This window comes from Paroedura picta, chromosome 5 (genome assembly GCF_049243985.1).
Source record: "Paroedura picta isolate Pp20150507F chromosome 5, Ppicta_v3.0, whole genome shotgun sequence".
In the NCBI taxonomy this organism is placed as follows: domain Eukaryota; kingdom Metazoa; phylum Chordata; class Lepidosauria; order Squamata; family Gekkonidae; genus Paroedura; species Paroedura picta.
This window is the reverse complement of record NC_135373.1, coordinates 35,730,875-35,753,257: the sequence shown is the minus strand read 5'-3', so window position 1 is coordinate 35,753,257 and position 22,383 is coordinate 35,730,875. Positions and strand designations below refer to the sequence as shown.

At 45.7% G+C, this 22,383-nt stretch overlaps 1 protein-coding gene across 3 annotated transcripts; it reads left to right on the top strand.

The window, feature by feature from the left end:
* The first annotated feature begins 1,149 nt into the window (after positions 1 to 1,149).
* LOC143837420 (CCN family member 2-like) lies at positions 1,150 to 22,110 on the top strand. Of its 3 annotated transcripts, none has more exons than XM_077337213.1 (5): positions 1,150 to 1,971; positions 15,322 to 15,535; positions 16,712 to 16,963; positions 17,842 to 18,059; positions 19,676 to 22,110. In XM_077337213.1, the coding sequence occupies exons 1-5, from the start codon at positions 1,969 to 1,971 to the stop codon at positions 19,979 to 19,981; spliced, it is 993 nt and encodes a 330-aa protein (XP_077193328.1). In that variant the 5' UTR covers positions 1,150 to 1,968; the 3' UTR covers positions 19,982 to 22,110. The 3 variants fall into 3 exon arrangements, with proteins under 3 accessions (XP_077193328.1, XP_077193327.1, XP_077193329.1); XM_077337212.1 differs by lacking the exon at positions 1,150 to 1,971 and adding an exon at positions 4,541 to 4,667; XM_077337214.1 differs by lacking the exon at positions 1,150 to 1,971 and adding an exon at positions 11,834 to 14,074.
* Positions 22,111 to 22,383: the final 273 nt, after the last annotated feature.

The following is a 22,383-nucleotide window of genomic DNA, read 5'->3' as shown; positions in this document are numbered from 1 at the left end:
GAAAGTTTTGCTCATGCGCGTTTGCAGCCACAATGGCGCAAACGCACATGCGTGGACCTGCTGCGCAGGCGCATTTATGCTGGCGGCCGTGCTTCCCACTCCCGCCCTCCCGCAAAAAGAAGCTTGCTGGGCCGCATGCTTGCGGCCTGGGAAGTTTCTCACTGTGGGGGGAGTGGGGAGAGGGAGCCGCGGCCCCGTGGTTGGAGACCACTGGTCTATACCACTGTGAATCATTTGCTGTATTTATTTTTATTTATTTGTCATATTTATAGACTGCCTCTGTTGGGCCTGCCATCTCGGGGAAGTTCACAACATGTAGTACATATAGGCTATACAAAAGATTTAAAATCAATGAAAACAATTTAAAATACCCAAACAATTCGTGGTGCACAATGCCTTCCAGGGGACGTATTCAGATAGGGTGTTCCAGGCCCAGACCGCGTTTGGCCTTAAACGTCAGAATCAACACCTTGAAGCGAATCCGGAACTCCCCTGGAAGCTAATGTAGCTGCTGCAGTGCCAGTCTTATGTGAGCCCTTCATGGGGTTCTAGTGAGGACTCGCACGGCAGCATTTTGAAACAATTGTAATTTGCTGTTTAGAGACAAGGGTAGGCCCATGTAGAGCAAGTTACAGTAATCCAATCTCAAGGTGATTGTCACATGGTTCACTGTGGCCAGGTGTTTAGGGGCCAGATAGGGTACTAGTAGCTTGGCCTGCCAAAGATAGGAAAAAGCCTGATTTGGTACTCTGGTGAATTTATCTCCATTGATAATGAGGCATCAGATATCATGCCCAAGTTCCTAGTGGTCTGTGCAATTGGCAGTTACACTCCATCCAGGCATCTGACCCTTTCCTTCCTAGCCACAGGACCTCCATCTTCAAAGGGTTCACCCTCAGATGTCTACCCTTGAGTCACTCCACCACTGCCTCAAAACACCCAGGCAAAATGTCTGGAGGGGCATCTGGTCGGCCATCCATCAGAAAATAGAGCTGGGTGTCATCCGCATATTGGTGATAACCAAGCCCATAGCTCTGGATTAGACTGGCGAGTGGGCCCAAATCAATGTTAAATAAACTAGAATCCTACCATATAATTTGTGTGTCATTTAATATGTCATCTTAATACTTAGGTTTTGTTTCAGCCTTGTTTTCAGATTTCTCTTTGGTTCCTGATTTCTACAACCAAGATCCTATTGCATTGTTCTTATGTTCCACCCTGTTGACTGTGATTGACTCAAGTCAAGACAAGTTCATTTATACAGTCACAGACCAGGAGGGTTGTGATTCTCCACTGAGTCCCTGTGAGAAATTTGGAGAACAACAAATCGCTTTTCTTATATGCTGAACAAGAAGAGAAAAGGTTGTTCCTGCAGGAACATAACAAGAGTCCTGCTGGATCAGACTGGTGGTCCGTCTAATCCAGCATCCTGTTTCATACAGCAGCCAAGCAGAGAATACAGCAGCCAAGCAGAAAAAAAGAAAATAGTTTGGACATTCTACAGAATCTTCTTAACCTGGAATGTTGGAAATGGTATCATTACCCATTCCATTCCATCGATTGTATCACCCAACCCTGCGTAGTTGCCTGGCAAGACCATTTGTCCATCAAGCTGCGTATTGCTTAGTGGGGCTCTTCAGTCTTTTGCATTTTTGTCTATCTGACTTTTTGGCATGCAATGCATGTGCTCAATCACTGAGCCACAGCTGTTCTCAGAATGAGTAGCTGGAGTTCAATATGATAGCTGCAAAGTTTCTTGCATGGGCTGGATATTCTAGTTCAGCCTTAGCTGAAAAATTTACTTGATCATGCCCATAAAAAAGGGCTCTAAGAAGAATTTTTTTTAAAGGCTTCTATTTCCCAAAGAGTCTTGTGAATATGAAGGTCTCATAGAATCTTAATGAGAAGGGGCCATACAGGCCATCTACTCCAACCATCTACTCATTGCAAGATCTGCCTAAAGCATCCATGGTAAGTATCTGTCCAACAGCTGTTTGAAGACTGCAAGACCATTTATGCACTGGGAACTTCACTGCCTCAGCTCCTGTGCAGGAGCATAAATCGGGGGCGGATGAGGTACATGGGGCCAAGTGCTCCCCCGTGTGGGTGCAGGAAGAGGTGGAGCAACCTGCCACAACTAAAACTCCAGCCTACAGCATGGCATGAAGCCTCCAGCACATAAATGGTCCAAATGAAGCTGCCTCTGAAATCTGGCCTCCCAAACCTTATGCTGCAGCACAAAACACTTTTGTTCATGCAGACTATTATGTATTTGGGGAGTTCAGACTATATGAGGGACTCCCCTCTTTTCTTTTGTAAAAAATTATATTTCTAAGTCCTGCTGGGGAAATGTCACTTGTCAGAATTTTTACCCATCTTTGTAACATTCATTTGTTTATTTATGGTTATTGACCAGCATCAAAACACTGGAAAAACCACAGTAACATTATTACATTAACAACCAAGTCACTTAACATCAACCAAGGATTTCCGCACTCAACTGGCAATATAACAGAACTTTGCCAATTTGTAAGAAATAGAATTGACTTTATCTGCAAGTAAGACGTTAACTTGGACCATAAGGAAGGCCGAGCGTCAAAGAATTGAGGCTTTGGTGCTGGACAAGCCTCTTGCGAGACCCTTGGACTGCAAGGCGAACAAACCAGTCAGTCCTAGAGGAGATCAGCCCTGACTGCTCTTTAGAAGGCCAGATCCTGAAGATGAAACTCAAATACTTTGGCCACTTCATGAGAAGGAAGGACTCCCTGGAGAAGAGCCTAATGCTGGGAGCGATTGAGGGCAAAAGAAGAAGGGGACGACAGAGAATGAGGTGGATGGAGTCACTGAAGCAGTCGGTGCAAACTTAAATGGACTCTGGGGAATGGTAGAGGACAGGAAGGCCTGAGGATCATTGTCCATGGGGTCGCGATGGGTCGGACACGACTTCGCACCTAACAACCACAAAGACGTTAACTAACAGATCGTCAGTATAGCTAGAGAACCACAGTAACAAAAGTGAAATTAGATCACTTCTGATATCCTGGTAAAAATCCTGGCAAAAGAATATGAGTAATCGATTCAATTTCACCCAAACTGCAAGGGCACAGTCCATCCTTGTAACACATTGCCCTGCATTTATCTAGGACTAAGGTAACTGACAGCAGTTTGTATCATTGGCGACCAAGCTCAAGATAATCCATGCCATATTATTCCCCACTACTGTGCATGGGTGTGAAAGTTTGACAGTGAAGAACACGGATAAGAAGAAAGTCCATTCCTTTGAAATAGAATTTGCAGGAGTGTTCTATGGATACTAAGGACAACCAAAGAAAAGTAGGTGGGTTTTAGATCAAGTCCAGCCTGTACTCTTCCTAGAAACTAACATGACAAAACTAAGGCTATGGAACTTTGACAACCTCATGAGCAGACAATAATGCTAGGAAAGGTTGAAGCGAGCATGAGCAACGGAAGACCAAACATGAAATAGATTGGCTCAAACAAGAAAGACATGGCCCTCGGTTTGCAAGACCTGAGCAAGGCTGTTTACAATAGGATGTTTGGGAGAACATTAATTTACAGAGTCACCATAACCTTGAGTGTACTTGACAGAACACAAGGGGAGGAAGTGAAGGGACTGTGGGATGTGATACCAGAGTCTTTGCTCTGAAGGTGCCATTTCCTCCAGGGCAGCTGATCTCTGAAGTCTGGAGATCAGCTGTAAATCTAGGAGAGCTTGTTGTTGTTAGTTGCAAAGTCCTGTCCGACCCATCGCGACCCCCATGGGCAATGATCCTCCAGGCCTTCCTGTCCTCTACCATTCCCCGGAGTCCATTTAAGTTCACACCGACTGCTTCAGTGACTCCATCCAGCCACCTCATTCTCTGTCGTCCCCTTCTTCTTTTGCCCTCGATCGCTCCCAGCATTAGGCCCTTCTCCAGGGAGTCCTTCCTTTTCATGAGGTGGCCAAAGTATTGCTAGGAGAGCTAGCAGGTGGCAACTCTCCCCAGGACAGGTGATCGCACCCTGCAAAAATGTTGGCACCTTTGCAGCTTCACATACCCCTGACGCACGTGCATGGATGCACACCGCTGCTCTTGGCATCAAATTGCTTTCCTGGCAGTTGATCATTCCGTCTCTTTCCTCCTCCGAGCCAGAGAAGGTACCTTTCTTTGCATTTCTTTAACAGTGCAACTCAGAGAGCCAGTAGAAATGAATCCCAGGGGACATGGAGAGGAGGAAAAATACCTTATGAAAATTATTCCATGCAACCTGCTTTCGAGATGAAAGAAAGACACCCTCCCCCTACTTTTTTAAAAAAAGGGTTTGGCTAGCAGTATTGATTTCCCCCAATATGTCTGTACCTTTGACTATAGTGCCAGGCCCACAGGAATTCTGAATGGGGGGAGTTTTTTTTTTTCCCCTCTCTCTCTCTCCTCTGGAATCCAGCACATTTTCTGTTGCACCCACTTTTGGGCTGCGTTCCAGGTTGTCAGTCATGTCAGGCACACACCCCCTGGAGGAGGCTATTTAAAGATGAGCTGACGAGAACGGCACCCTCCCAAAGACAGAGAAAGAAGGATACACAAGGCATAAAACTCAGGATGTACGACAGCGTTGGGGCGATCTTAGTGTCCACCTTCTTCCTTGTCCTCCTTGAGCCTGGCTGGGTATGTACCAAGATACCCTCTGCTGGCAGCTTACAGCTGGTGTGGCATGAATGAGCTGGGGCACGTGCTGAGCAAAAGGAATTATTTGTTTATTTGTTTATTAGAGGCAGCGGAATGACTGGCCCAGCTTGGAAGGCTTTTCGATAAGAGCAGATGTGTTTTCTGTGTGCATCATCTGGAGAGGCAGCACTGGGTCTCCTCTCCTCCTCCCTTGATGCATTTCTATCAGCTCTCAGTGATCAACCGTGCAAACCTAAGCAGAGTTGCACCGAGAGTGGAAGTCAATCAGCTTTAAAGCAGTAACTTTGCTTAAGATTAGCGCTTGAATTAGCACTCTGTCCTTTTTACTGCTGTCCTAAGGGCACTTTTCCAGGAGTCAGCCCCATGGGACTTCCTTCTGAGGAGATCTTCTTGGGGTTATTCATCTTGCATTTCAGCCAAGGAGCTCAGGACAGCACCTGTGGTTCTCACCTCCCCATTTAACCAGCACAACAACCTTGTAAGGTGGGTTAGGCAGAGGGACCGGCTCAAGGTCAGTGAGTTTTATGGCAGAATGAGAATTTGAGCTGAGGTCTCCCCAGCGCTAGCCTGACATTCAAACCACTGTCCCATACTGCTGCTCTTCTTGGGATGCTGCAGCAGATGAGAACGACCAAACAGCTAGAGGAGAATTTTTGTTGAAGATTTGAGGTTTACAAACTCTGGCAGGCAGCAATCAGATTCCTTCCTCTTGGCTTGAGCTGTGCTTCAGCCAGGGATGTCTCAAAGTGAACACACAAACATATAAGACGGGAGTGTGAGAAGCATTGTTGTGGATGGGGGAGAGGGTAACCGAGAGCCACCATGGTGTATTGTGTCTGGGAGACCTGGGTCTGAATCTCCACACTCCGTGGAAGGTTGCTAGGTGACCTGGGGCGACTGACACACAAACAACCTGTTCTACCTCACAGGGTTGTCATGAGGATAAAATGGAGGAAAGAAGAACGCTTTGGATCCCCCCTGGGGAGAAATATCTGGATTTAAATAGCTATAGTAAATGAATAAATAATATTCTGGGGGAGCTTGCCTGAGAGTAGATTGCAACACATGGCCACACTGGACACTGTGTGGGATAGAAACCTGTCCCTCTGGAGTGAGATTTGGTGCTCCCCGTTTGGAGATTTAACTTCCTGGGCTCTTGGGTGGGTGGAGAGGAGAGCCCTGATACTCTGTCTGCTCACTGACATTTTAATCAATTTTCCATCCCTAAAGACAAAGGAAATAGGGACTATAATTTTCCAGAAGGGATTCCAAGACCAAGAGATCGTCCCTGCTCAATCGAAACAGTGGAAGCTTGTCGGCTATTCATTATAAAAATAGCCCTGTGCTCTAGAAGTGGCTGCTTGCCCTCTGAGCTTCCAGGGAAATGTCTTGAGTACCCCCTTTGATTGTCTGAATGACTCATTGATGAGCGCTTGTCTGCCTTAGGGTGCTTTATCCTCTATGGAAAGAGTTTTCGTGTTGGTTCTTTTAATCCATATGTTAGATTGGATTCTGACAGCTTTTCTGCTGAATTCTCATCCTATTCCCTTCAGTTCACCCCTCCATCTTATGTGGCATTTTGTCCATGGCCATCCTTAAGGGCTGCCAACCTCCAGGTGGTACCTAAAGATCTCCTGCTATTACAATTGACCTCCAGAAGATCAAGATCAGTGCTTATGGACTCTATATTATACCCTGCTGAGGTCCCTCCCCTGCCTAAATGCTGCCCTTTCCTGGCTCCACCTCAAATCTCCAGGTATGTCCCAATTTAAAGCTGGCAGCCCTGTCAACACAGCATAACCTTTCTGATGGCCGAAAGGGACCTTCTCCTCCCTTGTTCACCAGAGGAACCAGCTGGATCGAGCTTCCAGCTCAATATGTTGGCCTTCCCAGCTTGCCATATTAGATTGTGCTGGAATTTTTCTGCCATGGGGCAAGAGCATGTTCATTTTCTGTTTTGATTCGACTCTTGCAAGCAGCCAATTGAGTTCAAGGTTTCTTCCTGATGAAGTTCTTTTTGGTTAGGCACCTTCTGTGCAGCCGTCTTTGCATGATTCGTAGCAGCTTGGTTGTTTTGATACTTTTAATGATGTGCGCTTTTTTGGTAAGCTGACTGGGATCTGCTTGGTGTAGAGCCAGCTTGGTGTAGCGGTTAGGAATGCGGACTTCTAATCTGGCGAGCCGGGTTTGAATCTGCGCTCCCCCACATGCAGCCAGCTGGGTGACCTTGGGCTCGCCACAGCACTGAGAAAACTGCTCTGACCGAGAAGGAATATCAGGGCTCTCTCAGCCTCACCTCCCTCACAGGGTGTCTGTTGTAGGGAGAGGAAAGGAAAGGCGACTGTATGCCACTTTGAGCCTCCTTCAGGTAGAGAAAAGAGCCATATAAGAACCAACTCTTCTTCTTCTGCTGCTGCTTGCCAAGCAGATGCTCTGTTACTAAGCTCCAGCCCCTCCCATTGAATTGTGGCTAGGTTGTTAATCAAGTGCATTTTGCAGGACTCAACACACACACACATCTATATATCTATCTATATATCTCCTTATCCATTGTTCCTCTTAATATTTGTGAAACAGCCCTGGGGGTGGAGAGTGTAGGGCCAATCAGGGTGCAGCAAAGCTGGCCGCACCCTGATTGGCCCTGAACCTACAGGTCCCGCCCTCCCTCCCTGGATGCTAACTACTTTGCTCTCAGACTCTGCAGGAGCCAGCATGTGAGAGACATAAAGAGCCCTGCCAAACCCCAAACTAGCCCTGATTACTTGCTATGGCTCCTGCTGCGAGGGAGAGAGACAGACAGACACAGTTGCCCAAACAAGCCCTGATTACCTCCTATAGCTCCTGCTGCAATGGAGAGAGAGAGAGAGAGAGAGAGAGAGAGAGAGAGAGAGTGATCTGCGTCTGCTGGTGTCCCCTGGATTCTAGCGCCCATTGCATTGCTTTTTGCAATGGGCTTTCTTGCTAGTGTGTGTGTGTGTGTGTGTGTGTGTGTGAATACAGGTCCGGGGTCAGTTCAAAGAATTTTCTCAGTCCCCCTCCCCCAGCAAGATAGATTTTTTTTTTTTAGAGATGGCATCTGTGCCAGACTTTGGAATGAGAATCCAGGATCCTGGCTAATGGGTTCAGAATCAGCAGGCCATTTGAAGAACCCCTTACCATCTAATGGAGAATCCCCTATAAGATTGCTGGCTCAGATCCTAAGACGTTCTCCTTTGCTGAGGTGAATCTCTCATGGATAGGCACTGCTATCAGCAGAGGAATGCCTTTTTCTTTTCTGTTTTTGTGGCCCTGCAATGGGTAAAAGTGCAGCACAAAAAGAAGCAAGCCTTCGCAGCCAAGCGGCGCAGTCCATCATCTTCTTGGAAAGGAGTGACAAGCAGAGTGCCCCAGGGATCTGTCCTGGCCCCAGGGTTGTTCAACATATTTATAAATGATTTGGATGAAGGAATAGAGAGGATCCTTATTAAATTTGAAGATGACACTAACCCTTGAGGGGTACAAAACACACCCAAAGATAGAATCAGAATACAGGATGATCTCGACAGCTTAGAAAACTGAGCTAAATTATTAAAATGAATTTCAATAGTGATAAATGTTGAGTTCTTGATTGAGGTAGTAAAAATCAAACGCATCAGTATATGATGGGTGAGACTTCTCCTGGCAGTAGCATGTGTGAAAAGGATCGGAGGGTCTTAGTAGAACATACATTGAACATGAGTCAGCAGTATGACTCAGTGGCTAAAAAGACAAATGGGATTTGGGGCTGTATTAAAAGAATTATAGTGGCCAGATCGTGCGACGTAAGATTTCACTTGGAGTCCTGTGTTCAGTTTTGGGCACCACAATTGAAGAAATATGTAGAGAAACTGGAGCATATCCAGAGGAGGGCTATGAAGATGGTGAGGGATTGGAGACCAAGTCATATGAGGAAAGGTTGAAGGAGCTTGGTCTGTTTAGCCTAGAGAGAAGACGAGGTGATATAAGAGGTGATACGATAACCACCTTCAAACACTTAAAGAGCTGTGAAGATGATGCCAAGTTGTTTTCTGTTGCCCCAGAGGGTTGGACTAGAACCAGTGGGTTGAAATTCAAAAGAATTTTCAGCTAAACATTTCTTACAAAGCGGTTCCTCAGTGGAAAAGGCTTCCTCAGGACATGGTTAGTTTTTTTTCTTTGGAAGTTTTTAAGCAGAGGCTAAATAGTCATCTGACGGAAATGCAGATTTCATGAACTTAGGCAGATTGTGAGTGGGTGGGAAGGAAGGGATGTGCCAGTGTTTGTTTCTTGTGGCCCTTCCTTGCATACCCAGGGAATTGCTAATCGCCACTGTGGGATGGTAGGTGAATTTCCTTCAGTAGACCTGGCTGGATTCTGGAGATTTTTGGTGGGGGGATCATTTGAGCATGAAACTGGGGTCACTGTGGGTGGGCAGGTAGTTGTGAGTTCCTGCATTGTGCAGGAGGTTGGACTAGATGACAACTCTATGATTCTGTGATTCTATGATCCTCAGTCTAAAATTACCTGAGTGTCTTGTGGCATGAGATGCTTCCACGTGCACCACCATGGGTGAGCTCAAGAGACCACCTCCCATGCTACTGAAAGACAGGGCAAACTGACCCTCTGCAGAGTGTTCAGTTCAGTTCAAACTTTATTACAGTAGTTCAGACCATGTTGTATGAAGTTAATACATAAAAGACCAAAAGAGTGTAATCACTGTCCACACGGGCTGCCTCTCCCAGCCACTACTTAGATAGCTTGGCTAGAGATCCAAGATGTCATAGTCCCATTGTATACGGCACTGGTCAGACCACACCTGGAGTACTGTGTGCAGTTCTGGAGGCCTCACTTCAAGAAAGACGTAGATAAAATTGAAAGGGTACAGAGGAGAGCGACGAAGATGATCTGGGGCCAAGGGACCAAGCCCTATGATGATAGGTTGAGGGACTTGGGAATGTTCAGCCTGGAGAAAAGGAGGTTGAGAGGGGACATGATAGCCCTCTTTAAATATTTGAAAGGTTGTCACTTGGAGGAGGGCAGGATGCTGTTTCTGTTGGCTGCAGAGGAGAGGACACGCAGTAGTAGGTTTAAACTTCAAGAACAACGATGTAGGCTAGATATCAGGAAAAAAAATTTCACAGTCAGAGTAGTTCAGCAGTGGAATAGGCTGCCTAAGGAGGTGGTGAGCTCCCCCTCACTGGCAGTCTTCAAGCAAAGGTTGGATACACACTTTTCTTGGATGCTTTAGGATGCTTAGGGCTGATCCTGCGTTGAGCAGGGGGTTGGACTAGATGACCTGTATGGCCCCTTCCAACTCTATGATTCTAGGATTCTATGATTCTATCTCCGAGTAGGTCTAAGCCTCTGCTTAGATCTTTTAGCCAGAGATCCAGCTCTGTGTACATCTAAAGAAGCCCTAGTTGGTTGACAGTAGGCAAAACACTCTGGGATTTTACAGTAGGCCAGCCCGATGGGGTCTCAGAAGCTAAGCAAGGTCAGCCCTGCTTAATACTTGGATGGGAGACCACCAAGGAAGCCCAAGTTTCCTACGCAGAAGAAGGCAATGGAAAGCCACCTCTACGCATCTCTTGGCTTGAAAAGACTGTGAGAAGTCCCCATGAGTTGGCTGAGCCTTGAGCACACTTTGCACACAAAAATCCAACTGAGTGAGAGGATTGTAAGAGGTGCCAGTGAATATCACAGGATGTGAAACAGTTAGGTGGGTTTTGTTTTTGTTTTTAGCAGGGTCAGACTGAGCTGTGTCAGGCATGAGCATAGTGTCTGCTTCCTGCTTCGTGATTTCATGCCAACCTGGATGAATGCAATTCCCTGTAAAATGAAGCATGGCGCAGAAGAACCACAAACAAACATTGCGCATTCATGCGCTTCTAACTCTCCATGTTTATTGGAGAAAGTCCTGGGTAAAACACTGGCCCTATTATGCCTTTTGAGGGCAAAGCATTGAAGATAACTTTTTGTAAAAAGACGTTAGCATGTAGGCAACATTCTTCTGGTTTCAGCCCCATTTCTGGGGTTCTAGATATTGAATATCTGGTTAGGACTGTTATAATAGATCAGTTAATTTGAGCTATATGAAAGTATAGGGCTTAAACTTTCATACTAAAATCTGGAAGCCATGGCTTGAAATCCATGGAAGCTGACTTTGGCCAGTCACAAACCCCCACCATAGCCTACTTCTCACGGCTGTTGCGAGATGAAATAAAATATTGTAAGCCACATTCGGTCCCCTGTGGGGAGAAAATATAAGTTTAAATAAAGTAAAATACATAGTAGAATTCTGCTTGTAGGGACAATTACATATAAATAATTGCATGTTTACAAACTGACACTTTATGCCAGTGTACATTTTATTTATTTAATTGCCAAAATGTACATTGGCATAAAGTGTCAGTTTACCATTTCCCTCCTGGTGGTGGTGCAAAGTGCAGTCCTGTCACAGTTGACTTATGGTGACGCCTAATGGGGTTTTCAAGGTGAGACATTCAAAAGTGGTTTGCCATTAGCCTGCTTCCACTTCACATGACAACCCTGGTATTCCTTGGAGTTTTTTCATCCAAATACTAGTCAGGGATGCCCCTCGTTTAGCTTCCAGGTTCTGATGGGATCAAGCTAGCCTGGATTATCCAAGGTCGAGTCTGCACTTTGCTTTTTACCCACTCCCCAGTTCAAATAAATTCCTCCTCTCTGCATTGAATTTGATTTCCATTTTGATTTTGGGTGCTTTAAATTTTTCCTCTGTAACATGCATGATTGATCCGCGCTGACCCTGCCTTTCCCCCCCAGTATCCAGGAGTGGATATAAGACGTGATATTTGAAAAACTACCAGTATAGTTTTCTGCTTTTTGTGAATTAATTTCCTGCTCCGTGCCTCCAACACTGACATAGCAAACAGTCTTCCCTGATAGTCTTCCCAGGGCATAAGTTCAGAGACTTCCTGGTTCCCAGTTGCAAGGCTTCCCTCCCTGTTTTAAAGTGGCTGTGCTCCAGAAGCCCACTTCTCTCAGCAGAGATTTGCCTCTTGGATTTAATTTCCCCTTCTGCTGTGCTTGGCTCCCCTTTCCGCTCTGAGCTTCCCCCAATCAAGTGCAGAACACTCTGCTTCAATTGGGGGGGGGGGGGACCCAAGTTCAAATCAATCTCAATTTAGCAGGATCGATAATGGAAAAAACAAAGTAAGTGCAGAATCAGCCCAGGTCAGGCCGATTTCTGTTCTAGGTCCTCGTAACTATCTACTGGCTTGGATCCAGCTCATTTTTTCCATCCCATCTCACCCAGTACCCTCTTTATTGCAGCTGCATCTTTCATCACCTTTTGCAGACCCCATGAGCCCCAACAGGCCTTTTCATGGTTAAAGGGGATTTCCCCTCATTCCTTTTTTAAAAAAAAATCACAAGATGGCTGGATGCAGTCCACTGAGGTTACGAAGTTGCAAGTCGATGAGCTGCAGCCATTTTTAGAATCAGATCTGCTCTGCAATTAAGTGCTCCCTTCCCCATTCTGGAAGGGGAGTGGGGAGGAAACTTTTACGAACAGTTTACTAACATCCTGTCTGAGAAAGTCAATGCCAGGACAAGCAATGCCAATAAATATAGCACACTGCAAATGGAAAAAGAGAGAGAGGGACTCAGCAAGAGATGCTTCAGTACAAGGTTTGCAAACACAACCTTTCCATTGGTGAAAGTTTGAAGAGAGACGTGGGCACAGTCGCTGAATACTGCAATGCACTCTGATACAAGGAAGGCAGCCATTAAAAACGGGCCAGAGCAAAAAAACAAACAATTAAGAAAAAGACAAAACATAAAAAACAGCAGGAACTTGATAAGCTTGGAAAACTACGTAAGATGGCCAAGCTGATGAATCTAGTAAACAGGAGACCTCCAGATGAATTTCAAAGTCACTGGCATTGTTATTTGAATGCATTAACAAGTAGGTTGGTAAATTGTACTAGATTAGAGTAACAACTGAAGGGGAGAATCCAATAGTATTATCTATTCTAATGTATTCATTATTTCTGTTTATGCTCATATACTACTAAATATTTATAATTAAAAAAAAACCAGCAGGAACATAAAAGACAATTCTCAGGCTAGAAAATGTTGTGTGGTGTAGTGGTTAAAGTATTGAATTAGGAACTGGGAGTCTCCAGTTCACGTCCCCACTTATGTCATGCAAGCTATCTGGTTGACCTGTGACCAGTCACAGAATCAAAGCTTACACTAACTAAAAGGGTTGTTGTGAGTGTAAAATGGAATCAAGGAGGAGGGTGTAAGCCATTTTGGGGTCCCACGCTGGGGAGAGATGTATAAATGAAGTGATTAAATACACCCCTTTGTTAAAAGCCAAGTTTTTAAAAAATTGTTTTTTAGAGCATCTTGTGGCGCAGAGTGGTAAGCAGCCGAAATGCAGTCTGAAGCTCTGCCCATGAGGCTGGGAGTTCAATCCCAGCAGCCGGCTCAAGGTTGACTCAGCCTTCCATCCTTCCGAGGTCGGTAAAATGAGTACCCAGCTTGCTGGGGGGTAAACGGTAATGACTGGGGAAGGCACTGACAAACCAGCCCGTATTGAGTCTGCCAAGAAAACGCTAGAGGGCGTCACCCCAAGGGTCAGACATGACCTGGTGCTTGCACAGGGGATACCTTTACCTTTACCTAGAAAAGACTAGGGTAGGCATCAGATGACCTTCAAGGGGGATAGTGGGATGTCGCTGCTTTTTTGAATTTTTAAACTGAAAATCAGAGCTGGATGAAAGCCCCACCGCAGCAGCATGCTGAGGAAGCACGAGATCTCCAAGAATTTATCAGCTTCCAACTCCAAAGGGTCTCATGGCAGGAAGTTGTGTTGCTCCCCATATGGAATGTCACAGCCCCTGTGACATGCTTGTGATGCTTTTTGCAACCTCACTTCCCATGGCAATGGCAACTGCAGTAGATGCACTAAATGGAGGGAGAGCTTCTGCACAACATCTGCACAATCAGAAAAGGATACTTCATGGGGACTTATTTAGTTATTTATGTATCGGACAACCTAATTACCACACTGCAACTACTACATATTATTTGTTTTCTTTATCGTCTACTCCAAGAGCCTCATCCCAGAAGAGTCTCCAAAAATGTACCGAGTTTCATAACAGCTACTCTGCTAATCCCCCTCGACCTCATATAATGAATCATAAAGCAGCAACCTGATGTTTTTGACACGGCTTGTGTACGTTAACGCTTCCCCGGGGTGAGATCGGTGTGGTTCACTGATCAGATTTGTGGCTTTCTTTACAGCTGCAGAGGAGAGAGCCGGCTTCTGTTCCTGGAGGCTTTGGTGTTGACAAGGGTTATCTGAATCAGAAAGAACACTGACTCATTTAATTTCCCAGGTACCCAGGTTCAGGCTGCAGTGCTAGCGGCCGAGTTTTGTGTGTGTGTGTGTGTGTGTGTGTGTGTGTGTAATCCTGTTTTGACTTGCAGACTGAACAGATGGAAACAGAGTCATCCAATATTTGCATAAATCCCCAAACTTTGGCATTAGAAATATGTCGGGTAGCACCTGCTGCTCAGGGTACTGGGAGGACAGCTGTGCAAATACATTGTGCAATCTGCACATGAACTGACAGCAGTGTGGAGAGGCGGAGAGGAAAGCACGGCTGGGTTAAACAAGGCCGGTGACAAGCGCCTCTTTTTCAGAAGTTATATTCACACGTATCAGGAGCTTCCTCCCTGCATGGGATGGGAGTCTAAGTGGTGGGCGATCCTCCTGACACGCATGGTCAGAATGTTGTGTGACCAGGGGCGATGAACATATTCACCACTGGTGAACATAAACCCTGACAAATGCGGTGGTCTGTTGGCGGTGCTGAAGCAGTATGTGCTTGATAAATATGCATGTCGCTCCGGTTCACACAAGATAAGGACTGGACGTATTGGGAGAATTGTGCACTAAAATCAGAGTCCAGTAGCAGTTTAAGACCAAAAAAGATTTAGGAATAAAATAGTTCTATTGTGAAGAGCAACAACTTTGTGTAGACAGGAAAGAGAGAGATTTAACTAACTGTTCTGTTATCTACAGTCATTCTGTCTGTTCAGCTGCTGATCTGGAGGCAAGCAGGAAGGAAGTGGGCTCAAAGGAGCAGGGAGTCTCCCTTTGAGCCAATCAACATGCAGGAGGAGATACATTGAAAAATACCAGGATGTTCCTGATCTATCTTTGCTTAATACACATCTCCTTCGATGCTCTCTGCAGGTTAGAGAGCACATCTGTTATGCATGCCTGTAACCTCTGAAAGGAGCTCGTATATGTGGCCTGTACACATAAGTGTTAGATGTATTCTGACAGAATGGACTCACTTCCTGAACTGAATCCAGGCTTCACATAGAAACAGCCAAGCAGAAGGAAGAAAACTCTTTTCCGCTGCCCCTCACTCCAGATGTAGCTAGAGCAGGGAACTTAGTTTCTAACACCCAGCCAAAGGACCATGTGCAAATCTGAGCTGGCTCTCCTGTTGAGGATGGTGCTGGAAGAGAACCGAGCTCCAGGTTCTTGGCTTGTACAGACTTCCACTCTCTGGCTGGTTCAGCAAAGGACATGCTCATGTCTTTTTGGCCATGTTTTTTATTCATGCCGTAGGTGGCATCCCGAACATGTTCCTATCCATGCCAGTGTCCCACGCAGCCTCTCCAGTGTCCTCTCGGTGTCAGCCTTCTGCAGGACAGCTGCGGGTGCTGCAAGATGTGTGCCCGGCAGCTTGGTGAACTGTGTTCCCTCTGGAAACCCTGTGATCATCATAAAGGGCTCTACTGCAACTTCTCCCAAACCCACCGAGACAGCGGTGTCTGCGTAGGTGAGTGGCTGCTCTAGAATGGAGGAGCTTTGTATGGGCCAAGGGTTTTCAACTCTGGCTTGGAAAATTCAAGAAGATTAGCAGATGGAGTTTGGGAAGGGCAGAGTTTGGCCGAGATGTGAGGGAGAAATGTGATGCCATAGAACTTGCGCCAGGAAGCTGCCATTTCCTCCAGGGATCAGCAATCATACATATCCTTTAAAGAAACTATGTGCTCATTTAGACTTTATGTGGTTGCACGTAACTTATGAATGAACTGAGGAAGACTCGCGAAACTGGCTCATATCCGGGGTGCTAGTTCTTTCTTACTTTCTCTGTTCCATGATGTTAAAGTGAAGATATTTTTCATCTCACTTGGTGTGAAAATGTACTGTCTCTTCCAGATTAAATGAAAAACTAAAATACATTTAATATGGTTGAAGTCAACTTTATTGGAATATATATGATTGTTGAACCACACGGTTTCCTTTTTTGATTACTGTATTATCCTGTGTGATTTCCTCCAGGGAAACTGATCTCTGTAGTCTGTAGATCAGTTGTGATTCCAGGAGATCGTCAGGGACTGGGAGAAACCCTTGGCTCCCGTTGCCCCCAGCTCCTGCTGTTGCAATAACAAAAGTGTGTGTGGGGGGGAGGAAATAATGTTGCCCAGTATCATGGCTTCACTTCCTGTTGTGCCAGGAAATGATGTCATGATGTTGTCAGATATCACTCCACCCTCTCTTTTTGCTCCCACTATAGCAAAGAGGATGGCTGGCAGTCCAACCGAAAGGACATCCTATGCTCCTTAGGTCAAAAGCTTGCTGATTTAGTGGGTTATATTTCTGCTGCTAGAGCCTCTTGTGGCGCAGAGTGGTAAGGCAGCAGACATGCAGTCTGAAAGCTCTGCCCATGAGGTTGGGAGTTCAATCCCAGCAGCCGGCTCAAGGTTGACTCAGCCTTCCATCCCTCTGAGGTCGGTAAAATGAGTACCCAGCTTGCTGGGGGGTAAACAGTAATGACTGGGGAAGGCACTGGCAAACCACCCCGTATTGAGTCTGCCATGAAAACACTAGAGGGTGTCACCCCAAGGGTCAGACATGACCCGGTGCTTGCACAGAGGATACCTCTACCTTTACCTTATTTCTGCTGATTCATCTTTCCACAGCTCACAGCCTTCTTTCTCATTTTCTCCAGCTCATGAAGGGGCCACCTGTGACCTGCTGGGAAGAATCTATCTGAATGGTGAGACCTTTCAACCCAGCTGTAAGCTGCACTGTATCTGCATGGACGGTGCCATTGGCTGCATCCCCCTCTGCTCCGATGGTGTACGGCTGCCTTCCCCAGACTGCCCGTTCCCTCGGCGGGTGAAGGTGGAGGGCAAGTGTTGTGAAGAGTGGGTCTGTGAAGAGGACAGCCAGAAGAACCACTTTGAAAAGGATATGGGAGGTAAAACGCACACAGATGGTGTGTGAGAGACAGCTGGGAGACAGTGAGGTGGGAGAGACATAGTATTTCCTCTTTTTCACCACTAGTGAATAAACAGAAAAATCCTGAATGACTAAAGGGGGAAGAAAGGCTGGCAATGAACAAGCACTCTAATGATTCCAGTGGCTATTCAGAAAGAATTAAAATCATAGATTGGGTAGAATCTGGACTGAATTTTCCCCTTATAAAAGGTACTTGCATCAGTGGAACAGAACTTTCCTGCTTCCCACTGCAGCCTACTGATCTCCCCAAAATCCTGTTCCTGGGGGTCAGGGGAACAAATCAGAGTCTGCAGCAGGGAGTTGAAATTGGTGGCAATTGCACTCCTCATTCCCTAAGTGGAAAATTTACTCTGGATGCAACCCACTCCCTTACATTGTACTACATCCCTTTCCAGCAATCGCCACCTTTCCAGGACACAGATTTCTCTTAGCAACATGCCAAGTATTTTAGGCACTTGGTTGGCCCAATATCCCATATGTGCATGGTGCTCCCAGGATAAACTATTGCACTTAGAGCTCCATCTGTGCACTGTCCCTTGCTGGAAGTAGAATTTTGTGTTTGTACACATGTAAGATTTGTTGTTAGACCCATTATTTGCAACCCTTGGAAACTCATGTAACAAACCTGTTAAGGAAATCACCATTATTCCTAGCTCATAAACTAGCAACTGATTCTCCAAGCTAAACTCCGTGATTGGGGACATGGAAGGATTTGAACTCGTATTACTTAGTTCCTTCCCAGCCTGTCATCAACAAAAACTACCTAAGCAGATCTTCTAAGAATCTTCCAGTTTTGAAGTTGCATGTGACACATCAAAGTCCCCTTCTCTATCTCAGTTCACAGGAATAATCTACCCCCCAAACCCAATCTTCAGCTCAACAACCTCCAGGAAAACTGCTTGGTACAAACTACGGAGTGGAGTCCCTGCTCGAAGACCTGTGGAATGGGCATCTCTACGCGGGTCACCAACGACAACCCCCAGTGCCAACTGGAAAAAGAGAGCAGGCTTTGTGTAGTTCGATACTGCAATGTTCCTTTGGAAAAGAGTATCAAGGTATCAGCAGGAGAGGGCGGAATTTTTGGAAACAGGCAGATATTACAGGATGGGGGTGACAAGGCATGCTGGAGGAAAATAACCAGTTTTGTAGTTCTTACATTGACTTACTGAATAAAGAAGAAGAGTTGGTTCTTATTCCGCTTTTCTCTACCTGAAGGAGTCTCAAAGTGGCTTCCAATCGCCTTCCCTTCCTCTCCCCACAACAGACACCCTGTGAGGTAGGGGATGCTAAGAGAGCCCTGATATTACTGAAGAAGAAGAAGAAGAGTTGGTTCTTATATGCTGCTTTTCTTTACCCGGAGGAGTCTCAAAGCAGGTTACAGTCACCTTCCCTTCCTCTCCCCACAACAGACACCCTGTGGGGTGGGTGAGGCTGAGACAGCCCTGATATTACTGCTCAGTCAGAACAGCTTTCTCAGTGCTGTGACAAGCCCAAGGTCACCCAGCTGGCTGCATGTGGGGGAGCAGGGAATCAAATCCAATTTGCCAGATTAGAAGTCCACGTTTCTAACCTCGACACCAAGCTACACCAAGTCTGCGCTCTTAACCACTACACCAGCCGACTACACCAAGCAATAAAAGAGGATTGTCAGAAGTCCTAAGGTCCCATTTGCCCTGGATCTTTAAGGGCCTGGTTTATATTAGAAATAAACAGCAATACAGGTTTAAAAGAGGTTATTCCCCTTTTCCCTGAGTATTCCTGAACCAAAAGTCCTTGTGCTGTTAACCAGCAATGGTTTGCCATTGCCTGCCTCTACATAGGAACCCTGGACTTCTTTGGTGACTTCCCATCCAATTTCTAACTAAGGCAGACTCTAGTTTCTGAGATCTGGTGACATCAGGCTAGCCTGGCCTACCCAGGTCTGGGCCCTGCACTCAGTACTGATGGACATTTATAGAGAGGAGAGGTTTCATTAAAGATCTCCAGTCTCTCGTGTAGTTCAGCCCTGAGGTCACAAACCTTTAACAAGGCTGTACAGTTTGAAGGTGTGGCTCTTGTACAAGTGTACATATCCTGCACAGGAAATTAGAGCCCTGTTTACAACTCACACTGAGCAGATGTACAATCCGAGTACAACATACACTTGATTTTTTCTTTCTTTCAGTGCATGCTAATTATCATGTCACATTTGATGCACATACAGGTTAACTAGTGATTTATCCAGGGATTGTTACCCAGTTTCAATTGAGTGTGCACTATCTCTTTCTTACAAATGGGTATGCTCACCTATGTGCAGGATGCACCTACATGCCGGTGAAACAGATTATAGACTCACATTTCTTCCTGGCATGGTAGCTTTCTATGTGTGAGAATTTTTATTTATATGAAGGAGCCTTCAGCCCCATGTTCCCCCTATCAGCATTTCAAAGTCACACAGCCAGGATGCATTCAAATGAGTAGCCGTGTTGGTCTGAAGTAGCACAATAAAATCAGAGTCCAGTAGCACCTTTAAGACCAACAAAGATGAAGGGTGCTTGCCCTCAAAAGCTCACTCCTTGAATAAATCTTTGTTGGTCTTAAAGGTGCTACTGGACTCTGATTTTATTGAGCCAGGATGCATGTTCACCACCTCAGGAAGAACTGAGCCTCCTCCTTTGTCCTCTCTTTACAGAAGGGGAAGAAGTGCGTGAGGAATCCGAAGCCACATAAGGCGATCCACTTTGAGTTCACCGGCTGCACCAGCATCCGCGCATACCGGCCCAAGTTCTGCGGCAGCTGCATAGACGGCCGTTGCTGCACTCCGCACGTGACCCACACTGCAGAAGTGGGATTCCGGTGTCCGGAAGGAGACTCTTTTGTACGCAAGATGATGATGATCAAGTCCTGCTCCTGCCATTATGACTGCCCGGCTGACAATGACATTTTCCTGGCTGTCTACTACAGACGAATGATTGGGGACAATGTGAAAAGGCAGTAAGTCTTCCCAGTTGTGGAGACGGGCTGTGGCTTACTGGTAGCACATTTGCTTGGCTTACAGACAAACCCTAGGCTCAGACCCCGGCATCTCCAGTGGAAAGGATAAGATAGTGGGGGTGATGGGAAAGATATTCCATTGAAATCCTGGGTGTAAGATGCACAGAGCTTTTATTCCAATCCCAGGTCAATTCATTCCCTGCCATCTACACAGAATGCAATTTCCGTTTTGATTTTGTCTGATTTAAAATTTCCCTCTGCAACAAACACAATTGGTCCGGAGTGACCCTACCTTTTCCCCGTGATATTTAGGAGTGGAAATAACCCTCAATATTTTCAGAATTGGATTGAGAAAGCATGTTTGCTGTGCTAGAGAAGACCTGATTGGTCAGGGCTGACTCCTGTGGTAGAGAAGCGCCCAGGCTGTAAGCTTTTCTTAAAGGAGAAGCACTAATTTTCTCTCCCAAGAAACTGCAGAAGCTGTAACTTCTGTGGGTAGAGGTTTGCCTCGGGTTTTTTTTCTCCCTCCTTTGTTGTCTTCAATCCTCTCTCCCCCCCCCCCCTTCAAGAAAAGAAAAGAAAGAAAGAGGCTCCATCTGGGCTTGGCTTCCCCCTCCCCTTCTGAGCCTTCCTAACCTCGTGCAGAACACTTTTCTTTTTCAGTGGGGAGAGGGGGGGGGAGAGGAAGACCGAGTTGAAATTGAAATTCAGCAGGAATCCACACCGGAAAAAAACAAAGTAAGTGCAGAATCAGCCCTGGAGAACCACCAGTCTGAGTAGACAATATATCGATCTTGATGGACCGATTGTTTGATTCACTAAAAAGCACCTGCGTGTGTTCATGTGTGCTCATGTTTCCCATTAGGAGAACAAATGGCCCCAAGATGTTTCTGCAGTTGATCTCTTGGGAAAAGCTGAAATTGATCAAGGAGTTTCTTAGGCACCGAAGGCTTTATAAGAAGGATGAGAGCCTAGAAGGTTGCCTAAAAGTGCCTAAAACACTTCCAACTATAAATGTCATTGTAATTATTATTAAAATGCCTTTGTACAGTTACTTCTCTTAAGCATACTAATGAATGCTGTGTGCATCTTGGTTATGAAAAATGGTGTGCTCCCTGGTGTGATTTTGCAAAGTCATTTTAAGGCAATGGTGCACTGAAAGATAAGGGTAATATTAAAATCTAAAGGAAAACATGAAACACTTTGGTAATGTGGCAACATCAGGGATTATACTGAAGGAATTCTGAAGATCTAGGGGCTGTGGCTTAGTGACAGAGTGCAGGCTTCCCAAGCAGAAGGTTTCCAGGTTCAAATTTTGCCATTTCCAGTTGAAAGATCTCAAGTCACTGGTGCTAAGAAAGGTTCTAAAGAGCCATAGCTAGTCAGAATGCTGATGGACCAGTCATAGAATCATAGAATAATAGAGTTTGAAGGGACCTCATGGGTCATCTAGTCCAACCCCCTGCACTATGCAAGTCTTTGTGGCAGTCAACTTCATCTAACCATGACAGGTCCAACAAAAATACCAGCTCAGCAGTGGGCAAGCTTTGGAGTTCTGCAGAATTCTTCACTGGGCAAGATGCTCAGAATGAAAAGAAGTGGAGAGTACAGAAGGAAAAAAAGATGCTTCAGGAAAATGAAACGTTCTCAGTATGAGGATGGTACAGGCTAAAATGGACTCCGGGGAATGGTACAGGACAGGAAGGCTTGGAGGATCATTGTCCATGGGGTCGCGATGGGTCAGACACGACTTCGCACATAACAACAACAACAACAGGCTAAAAATTTAATAAGATTTCATGGTGAGTGTGCGTGTGTCAAGAACAGAAAAGAAAAATGAAAGACTCACTTTGTTTCTCTGTCCCTTGGAGCTTCTTGGTGGACAAAGAGTTCTGTGGAACTCCAAAGCTTGTACATTATTTTGTGGTTGATCATAATAAAAAGGGATGACATAAATTTGCTTTCTAGACTCTTTTTTTCCAGTGCAGCTACTGAAAATCTTTGTATAGATTCACTCGTTTTCAACATGCTGTATTTAAATTTCGTCATCAGGAGTCTATCTGGAATTCCCAGGAACTAGAGTTCCCTGAAGGGGCCAACCAGTCTCTTACAGGAGATGTAATAAAAACTGTGCCCTCAGGTCAATAAATGGTTGAAGCCAAATGTAAATGTGCAGTTACATGTTGCTTCTTTGCAATATGGGGATAAAAGGGACCCTACCAGGAAGGATTCTTGTGGGGATGTACAAATTAAGAGGAGGGAAGGATTTTGCCTATTAAATGTGCTACAGAAAGGAAAAGTAATTGTTGATAGGCACAGCCACGTCAGATAATAATTTATTGACAAAGGAAGGTTCTAGCTCAGGGTGGCCAAACTGGCTCTCCAGATGCCTGGGGACTACAATTA